The 12,090-nt window shown below is 57.1% G+C and overlaps 3 protein-coding genes across 10 annotated transcripts; 2 read left to right on the forward strand and 1 right to left on the reverse strand.

The window, feature by feature from the left end:
* Positions 1–6: 6 nt before the first annotated feature.
* On the forward strand, positions 7–5,509 carry PBX2 (PBX homeobox 2). Of its 2 annotated transcripts, XM_027099410.1 has the most exons (9): positions 7–523; positions 1,530–1,603; positions 1,843–2,090; positions 2,190–2,380; positions 2,562–2,697; positions 2,816–2,969; positions 3,357–3,445; positions 3,568–3,654; positions 3,777–5,509. In XM_027099410.1, exons 1-9 carry the CDS (start codon positions 303–305, stop codon positions 3,867–3,869), a joined length of 1,293 nt encoding a protein of 430 aa, XP_026955211.1. In that variant the 5' UTR covers positions 7–302; the 3' UTR covers positions 3,870–5,509. The 2 variants fall into 2 exon arrangements, with proteins under 2 accessions (XP_026955211.1, XP_026955212.1); XM_027099411.1 differs by lacking the exon at positions 3,357–3,445 and having other exon boundaries at positions 288–523.
* Positions 5,510–5,625: 116 nt separating this feature from the next.
* Positions 5,626–9,174, forward strand: AGER (advanced glycosylation end-product specific receptor). Of its 6 annotated transcripts, XM_027099426.1 has the most exons (11): positions 5,626–6,055; positions 6,244–6,350; positions 6,492–6,684; positions 6,861–6,925; positions 7,041–7,128; positions 7,224–7,406; positions 7,550–7,680; positions 8,099–8,240; positions 8,516–8,542; positions 8,659–8,785; positions 8,908–9,174. In XM_027099426.1, the coding sequence occupies exons 1-11, from the start codon at positions 6,004–6,006 to the stop codon at positions 9,005–9,007; spliced, it is 1,215 nt and encodes a 404-aa protein (XP_026955227.1). In that variant the 5' UTR covers positions 5,626–6,003; the 3' UTR covers positions 9,008–9,174. The 6 variants fall into 6 exon arrangements, with proteins under 6 accessions (XP_026955227.1, XP_026955223.1, XP_026955224.1 ...); XM_027099422.1 differs by having other exon boundaries at positions 5,626–6,350; positions 7,224–7,457; positions 8,908–9,172; XM_027099423.1 differs by having other exon boundaries at positions 5,626–6,350; positions 7,224–7,439; positions 8,908–9,172.
* A 169-nt stretch (positions 9,175–9,343) lies between these two features.
* Positions 9,344–11,917, reverse strand: RNF5 (ring finger protein 5). Of its 2 annotated transcripts, XM_027099430.1 has the most exons (6): positions 11,561–11,917; positions 10,585–10,603; positions 10,376–10,488; positions 10,212–10,266; positions 10,018–10,135; positions 9,344–9,912 (listed from the first exon to the last, which is right to left on the reverse strand). In XM_027099430.1, the coding sequence occupies exons 1-6, from the start codon at positions 11,698–11,700 to the stop codon at positions 9,815–9,817; spliced, it is 543 nt and encodes a 180-aa protein (XP_026955231.1). In that variant the 5' UTR covers positions 11,701–11,917; the 3' UTR covers positions 9,344–9,814. The 2 variants fall into 2 exon arrangements, with proteins under 2 accessions (XP_026955231.1, XP_026955232.1); XM_027099431.1 differs by lacking the exon at positions 10,585–10,603 and having other exon boundaries at positions 11,561–11,670.
* Between the last annotated feature and the right edge of the window lie 173 nt (positions 11,918–12,090).

Consider the following 12,090-nt stretch of genomic DNA (forward strand, 5'->3'; position numbering starts at 1 on the left):
CTCTCTCTCTCTCTCTCTCTCTCTCTCTCTCTCTCTCTCTCTCTCCTCTCTCTCTCTCTCCCTCTCCGGCTCCATTTTCTCCGCCGCCGGGGGCCGGGGTCTCCTGTGGGGGGCCCAGACGGTACCCCAGGTCTCCCTTCAGGGCCGGGGTGAACCCCCGGGAGAGCCGGGAAGGGGGGGAGACGGGCGGGGGTTGGGGCGGAGGGAGCAGCGGCCCCAGCGAGTTTGGGGGGGAAGTAACCAGGCGCGGGGGGGGGGGGGGGGCGGAGCAGGGAGGGGGCCTCAGGGCCCCCCCCCCAACTATGGACGAGCGGCTGCTGGGGCCGCCCCCTCCAGGCGGGGGCCGGGGGGGCCTTGGATTGGTGGGTGGGGAGCCTGGGGGCCCTGGCGAACCTCCCGGTGGTGGAGACCCCGGTGGGAGTAGCGGGGGGGTCCCGGGAGGCCGAGGGAAGCAAGACATCGGGGACATTCTGCAGCAGATAATGACCATCACCGACCAGAGCCTGGACGAGGCCCAGGCCAAGTGAGTGCCCCCAACCCGGTCCCCACACAGACCCAGCAGAAGCCCCATTCACAAGCTCTGAATCTTCTGGGAGCCCCCCAACTCCAGGACCCTCCCCAGGATACTACAGCTCTTCTCTCCTCCCCTTACTCCCGGGAGCCCCAAGATAAGTGATCCCTCTCAAACCTTCCTTCACCCCCAGTCCCTGAAACCTTCAAAAAGGGGAGCGCTAGGTGGTCTCACTCCCACCCCACCCCGGTCTGTCACTGACCCCCGCCTACACACACACACACACACACACACACACACACACACACTCACTCACTCCCCTGGAACATCTTTCCACCTCCAGAGCCCTCTTCTGGCTCCCACACTAAGAAACAGCTATGCTGTCTTCTCCCCTAACTCTCCAGCCCACCCTCATCCTAGGGGCCTCCACACCCCTTTCCAGGGCTGTGACCCTTTCTCTCCATGCATGGCCCAGCCTCCAAGGGCCCTCACTCACCCTTTGCCCCTGCTCAGCTGACAATAGGAGCATCAGAGCCCCCAGCCTGCTCGGTCCCAGGACCCTTCACACACCTCTATACTGAGCTACCCACTTTAGCTCAGCACCCCTAGCCCCCTCTGGCACCTCAAACTCTGACTCTTCTCCCCAGCCTCCCGTCTCCGCTGAAATTTACCCAATCTCTCATTTCTGCAGCCATTCCCCAAATCCCCTCTGTACGCTTCTAGACCATCTCCCACAACCTCCACCCGGCCACGGTGCCTTTAGCCTGCTGCACCTTCCCTCTGTCCAGCCAAAGCCAAGCAGCTTCCCCACGTCTCCACACTGGGAGCTGAGCTCTTCCCAAGAACCTCCCAGCTCCATTCGGCCTCCAACCCTGCTTTCTCCCACCACAGATTTACCACCACCTCCCTTGTTCCCAGGCTCCCCTCTCTTAGCCTCATGGGTGTGTCGCTTTGTGGTTGTCTTTCCCACTCCCCCATTTCTGTAGCCTCTCAACTTTTCTCTCCCATTGCTCCCAAGGAAACACGCCCTAAACTGCCACCGGATGAAGCCTGCTCTCTTTAGCGTGCTGTGTGAAATCAAGGAGAAAACTGGTGCGTGGGTCACCCCTTCCGATTCCTCAACTCCGGGGACAGAACCCTGTTCACTATAGAACTGGGGCTACGAGTTTGACAACTTGGGGCCCTGAGGAAAGTGTGGGTCAGGAAGATTGCTAAGGGGGCGCCTGGGAGGGAACCCAGGCCTGGAGGCTTGGGTCTCCAGGAGGCACCAGGAGGGCTGAGAGCTGGGTGTGGGGTCCCTGGGTCCCTAAGTGCACTCGCCTGCATGCTAGGCCTCAGCATTCGAAGCTCCCAAGAGGAGGAGCCTGTGGACCCACAGCTGATGCGCTTGGACAACATGCTTCTGGCAGAGGGTGTGGCCGGGCCTGAGAAAGGGGGTGGCTCAGCCGCAGCAGCTGCGGCCGCCGCAGCCTCCGGAGGCGGCGTGTCCCCTGACAACTCCATCGAACACTCGGACTATCGCAGCAAACTTGCCCAGATCCGCCACATTTACCACTCGGAGCTGGAGAAGTATGAGCAGGTGAGGAGAGGAAGCTGGAGTGGGTGGAGGGAGAGGCCCTTAGGGGGAATCCCAAGGCCAAGGGGCTCCTCCTCACCAGGGCACGGGCCCCCACTGCAGGCGTGTAACGAGTTCACGACCCATGTCATGAACCTGCTGAGGGAGCAGAGCCGCACGCGGCCCGTGGCGCCCAAGGAGATGGAGCGCATGGTGGGCATCATTCACCGGAAGTTCAGCGCCATCCAGATGCAGCTGAAGCAGAGCACCTGCGAGGCCGTCATGATCCTGCGCTCCCGCTTCCTGGATGCCAGGTGCGGCCCGGGGCCCCAGGCCAGGCCCCATCCCCTGCACGTCCTTCTCCAAGCCTCTGGGCCGCCAGGTTGTGCAACACAGCACCGTATACCCCATGACAGTGGTGCTCTCTGGAGTTGATCAACGTGGTGGCCCTGCCGGGACACCAGCATCCTCCTCACCACCCCCTCTCCCCTGTAGACGGAAACGCCGTAACTTCAGCAAACAGGCCACTGAGGTCCTGAATGAGTATTTCTACTCCCACCTGAGTAACCCATACCCTAGTGAGGAGGCAAAGGAGGAGCTCGCCAAGAAGTGCGGGATCACCGTCTCTCAGGTACTGGGGAGGTGTGGGGAGGGGCTTTGGGGGCACAGCGCTCTCCAATCCTGTTGACTAAGGTGTTTACAGAGGGACAGGTTCCCCCTGACCCTCCTTTCTGCCCCACACCCCACAGGTCTCCAACTGGTTTGGCAACAAGCGGATTCGCTATAAGAAAAATATTGGAAAGTTCCAAGAGGAGGCAAACATCTATGCCGTCAAGACCGCTGTGTCAGTCACCCAGGGAGGCCACAGCCGCACCAGCTCCCCGACTCCCCCTTCCTCCGCAGGTGGATCCCGCTGCCACCCTGGCTGGCTGTTGCTGCGCGCTTCCTGCTTTTGTTCCAACTTCCTATCTAGGCAGGATCATAGCAGAGAGGGGGCCTTCTGGGGTGAGAGGGACCAAGCTGAGATGGGGTGGGGATATCAGGGGGCAGAGGCCACTCTAGTGAAGCTGCTTCTGCCTTTCCTCCAGCAAGTGGCCAGGGGAGGCCCAGGAACAGCCTGCTCCTTCTGAGTGTTGCAGTGTTGTTTGGTAGAGAATTTGCGTACGGTGGCCCAACCCCCAGAGAGCTAGTTCAGGGGGCTTTTTGAAAACTCAGAGCTGTGATGAGCCTCCCATCTGCCATCACAGGCTCTGTTACACTCTTCCCTCATTCCCCCTCTGCTCCCCCAAGGCTCTGGCGGCTCTTTCAATCTCTCAGGATCCGGTGACATGTTTCTGGGGATGCCCGGGCTCAACGGAGATTCCTACTCTGCCTCCCAGGTCAGGTGGTCCATCTCGCCTTGAGTAGGGCTTTCCCAAACTCAGTTTCCCTACTTTAGGATATGAGACTTCTTTTCCTTTGAGGCTTCTCACCGTGTCCTATCCTCCTTTGTTGCCTGCAGGTGGAATCACTCCGACACTCGATGGGGCCAGGGGGCTACGGGGATAACCTCGGGGGAGGCCAGATGTATAGCCCTCGGGAAATGAGGGTGAGTACCTGAAGCCCCTCTCTCCACCTCTCACCAGGATGGGAGGGCCTTTTCCCTGGCAGCGCTGTCCCCTGTGCTGGGTTTCCTAAAGCCTTACCCCAACTGTCTGCCTCTTTTTCCAGGCAAACGGTGGCTGGCAGGAGGCTGTGACCCCGTCCTCAGTGACATCCCCGACAGAGGGACCAGGGAGCGTTCATTCTGACACTTCCAACTGATCTCGCCCCTCAGGGCCACAGGGGTAGGGGCTCACAAGGCACCTCTTGAAGAGGACGCAGGCATCCAGAGGACAAAACCCAGACAAAGGAGAAGCACAAGATAGAGAAGGGCAAACGGGGGTCATCCCCTCCCTGGCCAGACTGTCTCAGTGCTGGGGGTGCTGACTACATGGCAGGGAAGATGGGGCCTCTTAAGGGGAGAGTGGGGTCTGTCTCCCCCTTTTTTCCCTTTTTCATTCTTTTTTTCTCCCCCTTTTTCTCTCACATAGAAACACACGCACCCAGAATCCTATTTTTCAGAGTTTTCCTCTCCTCCTCTCTCATACACGCATGTACAACTATTCTCTCTCTCTCTCTCTCTCTCTCTCTCTCTGGGCTCCCCCACTCTCCTTCCCTCACCCCACTTAGCTGCTTTGGGATCTGTGGAGATGCCAGCCCTGCCCAGCCAGAGATGCCAAAAATGGGGACATGACTTCTGGACAGAGGACATGGGCCACGCCCCCTGTGCCTCCCCACCCCCCTGCCCCCCCAGACGGCTTTATTACCTCATACGCAGCTCATCTTAAACCAATAGAATCACTCGGTGGACGGGAGTGTCTGACTCAGATATCTACCTCGGAGGGAGTTTCTGCTACTTTAGGGAATTGTTGACTGGGCTTTGGGGTTGAACTTTTTTTTAAAGGAAAGAAAAATTAACCCTGGGATCCATCTGTATTTTTTTTAATTTTTATTTCGGGGATTTTTGGTGGTGGTGGTGGTTCTTAATTTTTAATTTAGTTTGGGGAAGTAGATGTTTTTATAAATATGCTGATTTTTTTTTTTCATTTCTTGCTTTCCCACATTAGGGGTGATAGCCAAAGGGGTCATGATAAGAAAAAGGGGAACAAATAGAACTGGTGAAGAGGCCTGCCTGCCTCCACTCCTGTTCATCAGGAAGTACGTTTAGCAGGGCACCAAGCCTGCCCCCTGAAATCACTTAGGTGTTCTCCTTTGCTTCCAGGGCCACCGAGGTGTTCTTTGCTCGTGCAGGCAGCTTTGTGCTGCATTTGGTGTGGAAGCAGTCAGGGCTTGCTCTGCCAGCCTGTTCCCCACCACCCTTGGGCAGGGCTAGACTCGGTAATTTTGAGCAAATGTCACCTTCCCCTGTGAGTGACACATCTAAAATCTTTCTTTTAAACCACTATTTGCAGATTGGAGGGGGAAGAATGGGGAGGGGGGTTATTGCCAAATATGTTAAATATGGGTTGGGGTGTTTGTGTATGTATCTCCCTCAGTTTCCCCAGAAACGAGGTATCTTTTTTTTTTTTTTTCTCAGTCCAAAATCGAGAGGGTGGGGAGAGAGGAGGGAGGCTGCAAAAAGCCAGGTATGAGGGAAGGTAAAATGACCACTGTCCCACCCTCGGCCCTGAACCCTACTATCTGAACTCCTCAGATATCCTCAGGATTTCACAAGACTGTCAGTGGGGAACCCCTCCCGTCAAAGATCTAGGCAGGACTGGGGGGCAGGTCGGGAGTGTGATGGGTGGGGGTGGGAGGCATGGGTCTGGGGCAGTTCTCTCCTCACTTGTAAACTTGTAGTTTCACAGAAAAAAAAAACAAAAAACGCAGTTTTAAATAAAGAAGTTTCTTTTTTCCCTGGGTTTAGTTGAGAATTCTTTTCAAAAACATGAGAACCTTTTTTCTCTCATAAAGCCCCAAACAGGATTTTCCCCTGAGTTCCCCGGCCTTGACCTCACCACCCAGGCCCCAGGTTTCACCCCTGCCTCCTCTCCATGGGAAACAGCCAGACCTGAACCCTGTTGCCTAGCAACCTCGCCTAGTCGTCCAGTAGCCCTGGGTGGTCTGGTGCAATAGGTTGGGGGTCCTGAGGGGATGAAGAGACCCTAGGAGATGCACTCCCCACCCCCATGGATGTGGCTGTACCCAGAGGCTGGCAGTGCCCAGGGGTGGGGTGACAGCTGTTTCTCCCAGTACCTGAAGGACTCTTGTCTGAGAGAGGCATGAATTCCTAGCATTCCCTGTGACGGGACAAGACGGGGGAGATGGGGGCAGGGGAGAGGGTACAAGCCCCACCTAGGGTGGTGGCCACAGCAGCAAGGGGCAGACAGAGCCAGGAGCCTGGGAAGGAAGCAGGATGGCAGCAGGGGCAGCAGCTGGAGCCTGGGTGCTGGTCCTCAGTCTGTGGGGTGAGCCCTGCCCCCCCCCCCCCCCCCCCAATCCTCCCCGCAGAAAGCACTCTGCCCCTGTCCCCGAAACTCCCCACAACTTTCCAGGAACCTGGGTACTGCTTTTCAATCTCCTTCATCCGCCCTGTTATAGGTTTATTAGCTCCCATTCTCCCTTCCTGCCCTTCCATTGTGGTGCTGTCTCCCAGGGGCAGTAGTAGGGGATCAAAACATCACAGCCAGGATCGGGAAGCCACTGGTGCTGAACTGTAAGGGGGCCCCCAAGAAACCACCCCAGCAGCTGGAATGGAAACTGGTAAGTGGGGCTCCTGTCTCCCCACTTCCGGAGAGACCAATGACGATTCGCATCTCCTCCTCCCCACCTCCCTACCTCCCTACCTCATGAGCCCTTTCCCAAACGGCTTGCACTGTTGAGGCCCCTCTCCTCTGTCCCCAGAACACAGGCCGGACAGAAGCTTGGAAGGTCCTATCTCCCCAGGGAGGCCCCTGGGATAGCGTGGCTCGTGTCCTCCCCAACGGCTCCCTCCTCCTGCCGGCTGTTGGGATCCAGGATGAGGGGAGTTTCCGGTGCCGGGCAATGAGCCGGAATGGAAAGGAGACCAAGTCCAACTACCGAGTCCGAGTCTATCGTAAGCGTTCCAGGGCCTTGTTCACAGCCCACCTCTCATCTAAGGAAAAGCCTTCTACCCCAGCCCTTGACTCCCAGGCCCTGGCATGTGAGAACTTGACTTCAGCTGCCCCCATTCCCACAGCTGGGGTGTATCTTCAAAGCTGCAGCCTCTGATTGGAATTTTCCCTCCTTCAGAGATTCCTGGGAAGCCAGAAATTGTTGATCCTGCCTCTGAACTCATGGCTGGTGTCCCCGATAAGGTAGAAGAAAAGGCGAGATGCGGAAAGGGGTCCTGAGAATGGGAGGGGAGTGTAGCTGTGTGTGTGTGTGTGCATTCTCTCATTTTCAAAGACGATGAGGTCACTTTTTCCCCAGGTGGGAACATGTGTGTCCAAGGGGGGCTACCCTGCAGGGACTCTTAGCTGGCACTTGGATGGGAAAACCCTGATACCTGATGGCAAAGGTGAGTCCCAGCGTCTCCCCTCCTAGCTGCCTTCTTTCTGATTGCTCTCCCATACCCACCCTGCAATGTCTTGCCTTGTCCTCCCCCCACCATAGGAGTGTCTGTGAAGGAGGAGACCAAGAGACACCCTGAGACAGGGCTTTTCACACTCCGTTCGGAGCTGATGGTGACCCCAGACCGGGGAGGAGCTCCCCACCCCACCTTCTCCTGTAGCTTCAGCCCTGGCCTTCCCCGGCGCCGAGCCCTGCACACGGCCCCCATCCAGCTCAGGGTCTGGGGTGAGCACAGAACTGGGGAGGGCCCCAACTTGGGTGAGCACCTGTCGGAAGGTATGACCCTCAGGAAGGAGAGGGTTAAGCCCATGGCCACTGGGACCATAGACAGGTGTAACTCTCAACCTCATGTCCCTCCCCACCCCCAGAGCCTGTGCCACTGGAGGAAGTCCTGTTGGTGGTGGAGCCAGAAGGTGGAGCAGTAGCTCCTGGTGGTACCGTGACCTTGACCTGTGAAGCCCCTGCCCAGCCCCCTCCTCAAATCCACTGGATCAAGGATGTGAGTGACCTGGAGAGGGGGCTGGCAGGTAGCGAGATACGTCATTGGCAACTAGGAGGGCAGGGGCTTCATGGAGAGCGAGGCAGGCGAGGAGGTACAAGGGTGTCTGATAATGTGGAGGCAAAGACAGCAGTATGGGATGTGTTGGCAGGGGTTTTAAGAGTCTCCTGTCGGGGCTTCCCTGGTGGCGCAGTGGTTGAGAGTCTGCCTGCCGATGCAGGGGACACGGGTTCGTGCCCCGGTCCGGGAAGATCCCACGTGCCGCGGAGCGGCTGGGCCCATGAGCCATGGCCGCTGAGCCTGCGCGTCCGGAGCCTGTGCTCCGCAACAGGAGAGGCCGCAGCGGTGAGAGGCCCGCGTACCGCAAAAAAAAAAAAAAAAAAAAAAAAAAAGTCTCCTGTCCACTTTTCCCCACCAGGGCATGCCCCTGCCCCTTCCCACCAGCTCCGTGCTGCTCCTCCCTGAGGTAGGGCCTGAGGACCAGGGAACCTACAGTTGTGTGGCCACCCATCCCAGCCACGGGCCCCAGGAGAGCCATGCTGTCAGCGTCAGCATCATCGGTGAGGAGACCTCTCTCCAAATCCCAGGGACCCTGGGGGCAGCTGAGGGACAGTGCAGGTTCCAATTCCCTACCCTATGCTAACACTGTCCCCGAGAGCCACCCCATGCTTCCCTCAGTGCAGCCACACCCAGGCCTTCTCTGCCCCACACAACCCAAGAGAAGAGCCCAGCCTGTCCCCTCTCCCCTCTAAACTGAAGAAAGGGAAAGGCTCCGCCGGGGCTCCCACTAGCCTTCTCCCAAACTGAAGCCTTCCCTTCTGACTTTGTTTTCCAGAAACAGGCGAGGAGGGGCCAACCGCAGGTGAGGGGTTGGATAAAGTCAGAGAGAAGCAGACAGACCTCAGCATGACTGAGGGGATGGGCAACAAGAAAGGAACTGTGAGGGCTGTGCCCTCAGTTCTCCCCGTCTCCCTACAGGCTCTGTGGAAGGGCCGGAGCTGGGAACTCTACCCCTGGCCCTGGGGATCCTGGGAGGCCTGGGGACAGCCGCCCTGCTCATTGGGGTCATCATGTGGCAAAGGCGGCAACGCAGAGGAGAGGAGAGGTGAGTGGAGGAAGCCAGACACCTCCGACTAAGGGCTTCCAGGCAGCAAGGAGGGGTGTGGGGGGAGAAATGACGGAGTGCTGGGAACCATGTGCAGAATTCTCCCCAATCCTTCTCCCCAGGAAGGTCCCAGAAAACCAGGAGGAGGAAGAGGAGGAGCGCACGGAGCTGAATCAGCCCGAGGGGCCTGAGGCAGCAGAAAGCAGTGCAGGAGGGCCTTGAGAAGCCCACAGCCAGACCCCATCCATCAGCTCCCTTTTTTTTTCCCACCCTCTTTTCTGGCCCCAGACCAGTTCTCCCCTGTATAATCTCTACCCCACCTCCCCAAACTTTCTTCCACAACCAGAGCCTCTCACAAACAGTGATGAGTAAACACCTGACACATTTGCTCTTGTGTATGTGTGATGCCCTCACCCCCTGCACCCTTGAGAGCCCTGAAGGAGAGGGTCTCACCCCCACGCTTCACCACACCACACCGACATCTACTGAAGTTGGAGAGAAATGCTCCTGTCTTGGAAGGAAGGAGGGATGGACAAAGGTGGGCAGAGTTCCCGTGAATACATCTCAACTTGTTTATTGAATTTGTAATAAAGGAGGTAGTGAGGGGAAGGAAGCACTTACGAGTCAGGACCCACATTAGACACCGGAGAGAGAAAAATTAAATTAAATCAACAAGGGGAATATGGGGGAGAGTCAGAGGGAGCCTTGCCCACCTTTCAACATCAAATCAAGAAATGGGGGGGAAAGCAAAGGATCAGGAGAGGGGAGACAGACCTTGTCTTCAGTCCGTCCTCCTCTCCCAGAGCTGGGAGTTACGATGCGACTGAGCGAGCAGTTCAGAGCAAAGGTTCTCCCATTCCATGCACAGGTGTCACTCCTCCCCACACCCTCCTGGAAAGTGGCCAGGGTTGCCCTTAGCCAACAAAAATGGAGGGCTTACAGGGGAGGGTCCGGGAGTAAGGAAGGGTCAGCAGGGACCCCCAATACTGATTTTCCTCTGGCTGGAGGTGGGCAGGAAGGAGACACAGCTCAAATACTGAGCAGCCAGAAAAAGAAGAAGACGGCGAGAAACAGGAAGAGGGAGTCCTGCCAGCTGGAGGCCGGGTGACCCTGTCCTAGATCCACACCTGTGGAAGAGAGGAAAGCTGTGGAAGAAACATCCACTCTAGGCTGGAAGCGGGGCTGAGGAGATTCAGGGGGCTCGCTGGTAGGAGCTGAGGGAAGGCTCTTACCTGTACCCCGACGGAATGGCTCGTGGGTATTGAAGACGGTGGTGAAAAAGCCAAAGGGAAAAGCGCCAACACCAAATGAGAAGTGAAAGCCCCCAGTATCGCCAAATGGCTGGAATCCCTAGGGAGACGAAGAAAGTCAGTGGGGAACGGAGCAAGTCTCTGGCAAGGAAGGAATACAATCAGACAAGACTCACCCCTCTGCTCTCTGGAGCGGGTCGCTGGCCCTGGGGGCGGGGTGGGGTTTTCAATCTGAGGAAGAGGAGAGGGCCTATCAGCAGGAAGTAGTCCCTCCTCTTCCACACCCCACTCCCCAAGCAGAACCTTCCACCTTCCCTCAGCATCACCTCCCCTCTCTCACCTGGGATCCCGGGGCTTCTGGCTCCCTCGCCCGTAAAGGGGGACAACCTTTTCTCTGCTGATCCCAGCTTTACACACTGGGCACTCTTGCCGCTCTGGCCGTGCCTCCAGCCACTGGGGGAAAAAAATGTAGTGGTTTCCAGTACACAGAAGGGTCTTCCAGCTCCTCAGACCTCCCCATCTCCCTCTTCATCTCCTCTGCGTACGCACCTGATGGAGACAGGGCCAACTGGAAGGGGAACGAGAAAGGTCAAACCAGTTACACAAAAGAGAGACACAGACCCCACCTCAGGGTCCCATCTTTCCCCCTCTTACCAGGTGTTACCTGCTGTTTCTTTTCATATTTTCCACAACCCCTACCATACTAGCCAACTTGGCCTTGCTGCTTCTCTGATCTTCCAACACCTAAAGCTACATCCATCCTCAACATACTCAACCCTCTTCTCTCTTCTCTCCCCCAGCAAACACACACACACACACACACAAATCCTCACCCCTTCCTTCTCTGCTTTTCGACTTAATTTCCAGTCCTGTTCAACCACCCATTTCCAGGTCTCCTCTTTCAGCCCCAGCCCTACCCTTGCCCCCATCACTCCCAGACCAAACCCCCTTTACCAGCACCTTCTCCCGCTACTCCTTTTCCTCTCTCCTATGCCCAACAAAGTCCCTGTTTCCACAACTCCTTAACCTTTGGGGGCTGCCCCTCCACAGTGCCCTTGTCCCCAAGTTTCCCATACCACCCCTTGCCATATCTCACCTGCATGTGATCCCACCTTCCCTAGATGTCCCCCTACTCAACTGATGCGTGCCTCCCCTAACCTTTGAGTCTAATCCGATCCCACCTGTACAGCTAAGACCCCTCCCTTCCCTGGGGTAAGGTGGCTCGCGTCTCGCCTGCACAGATGTGCAGTGCCCACCCCCTGCGCCCCACTTCCTCTTAACGCACCTCTTAACACAACTAGGTTGGCTCCTAGTTGCTATGACTTTCCTTTCCACAGTTCTCCTCTGTACAGACGTGACCCTCTCGCCCACACATACCCCAAAACACGTAAGAACCCCCCTCAAGCCTCACCTATGAGAATGTGCCCTCCGATTATTTGTATGACTGTATGGTCCCCCCCCGGCCCCAGTCTCCCCAGTATAAATTTGAGCCCCACTCCTTTTCGCACCCCTCTCAGATTCTCACCAGTACAGGTGGCCACACACACTGACCACAGCTTCCCGAGCAGTCTCCAGACATATATTACATTCGAAGGTCGCGCCCGCCCCGCCCCGCTCGCGGTTTGGCCCTTCGGGGCCCCCGTCCTCCTCCTCCGCTGCTGCCATGGCCGGTACTGTTTTGCCCCCCGCGTGCCCCTTAATCCCCCGAAACACACATACAGACGCCGCAACAAACGAGAAACCGCCTCCTGCCCACAATCTTTTGGCAGGCTTCAAGGTTTTCTAATCACTATTGGTCTCAGTGCCTGCCAATCATACAGAATCGAAAGAAAGGACTGGTCCAAAGGGCGGGGGAGGAAAGAGGTTTACGCGGTCCCGCCCTTGCACGATGACTATTGGCTAAAACAGTCACGGTCAGTTTGCAATGCCATGGGATTGGTAAATATTCCATACGTCCTGTCGCCCCGGCCAGGGAGGGCTTTATTCGTCTGAGTAGTTGCCAGTCATAACCAAAGGCCAGAAGCAATTGGCTCAAGGCTACTTAGACCTCGCCCA

This window comes from Aethalodelphis obliquidens, unplaced genomic scaffold, assembly GCF_003676395.1.
Source record: "Aethalodelphis obliquidens isolate GAN/ISIS:26980383/991018 unplaced genomic scaffold, ASM367639v1 scaffold131, whole genome shotgun sequence".
Classification (NCBI taxonomy): Eukaryota; Metazoa; Chordata; class Mammalia; order Artiodactyla; family Delphinidae; genus Aethalodelphis; species Aethalodelphis obliquidens.

What these genes read in the sequence shown, in the direction of transcription:
- PBX2 (XM_027099410.1), top strand. Translation starts at nt 303, where the DNA reads ATGGACGAGCGGCTGCTGGGGCCGCCCCCTCCAGGCGGGGGCCGGGGG. An exon ending in AGCTGGAGAAGTATGAGCAG is followed by an intron (nt 2,091 to 2,189) that starts GTGAGGAGAGGA and finishes CCCCCACTGCAG; the next exon opens with GCGTGTAACGAGTTCACGAC. An exon ending in TCCCGCTTCCTGGATGCCAG is followed by an intron (nt 2,381 to 2,561) that starts GTGCGGCCCGGG and finishes TCTCCCCTGTAG; the next exon opens with ACGGAAACGCCGTAACTTCA.
- AGER (XM_027099426.1), top strand. Translation starts at nt 6,004, where the DNA reads ATGGCAGCAGGGGCAGCAGCTGGAGCCTGGGTGCTGGTCCTCAGTCTG. An exon ending in GCTGGTCCTCAGTCTGTGGG is followed by an intron (nt 6,056 to 6,243) that starts GTGAGCCCTGCC and finishes GCTGTCTCCCAG; the next exon opens with GGGCAGTAGTAGGGGATCAA. An exon ending in CAACGCAGAGGAGAGGAGAG is followed by an intron (nt 8,786 to 8,907) that starts GTGAGTGGAGGA and finishes CCTTCTCCCCAG; the next exon opens with GAAGGTCCCAGAAAACCAGG.
- RNF5 (XM_027099430.1), bottom strand. Translation starts at nt 11,700, where the DNA reads ATGGCAGCAGCGGAGGAGGAGGACGGGGGCCCCGAAGGGCCAAACCGC. An exon ending in CAGAAGCCCCGGGATCCCAG is followed by an intron (nt 10,267 to 10,375) that starts GTGAGAGAGGGG and finishes CCTCTTCCTCAG; the next exon opens with ATTGAAAACCCCACCCCGCC. An exon ending in GCCATTCCGTCGGGGTACAG is followed by an intron (nt 9,913 to 10,017) that starts GTAAGAGCCTTC and finishes TCTCTTCCACAG; the next exon opens with GTGTGGATCTAGGACAGGGT.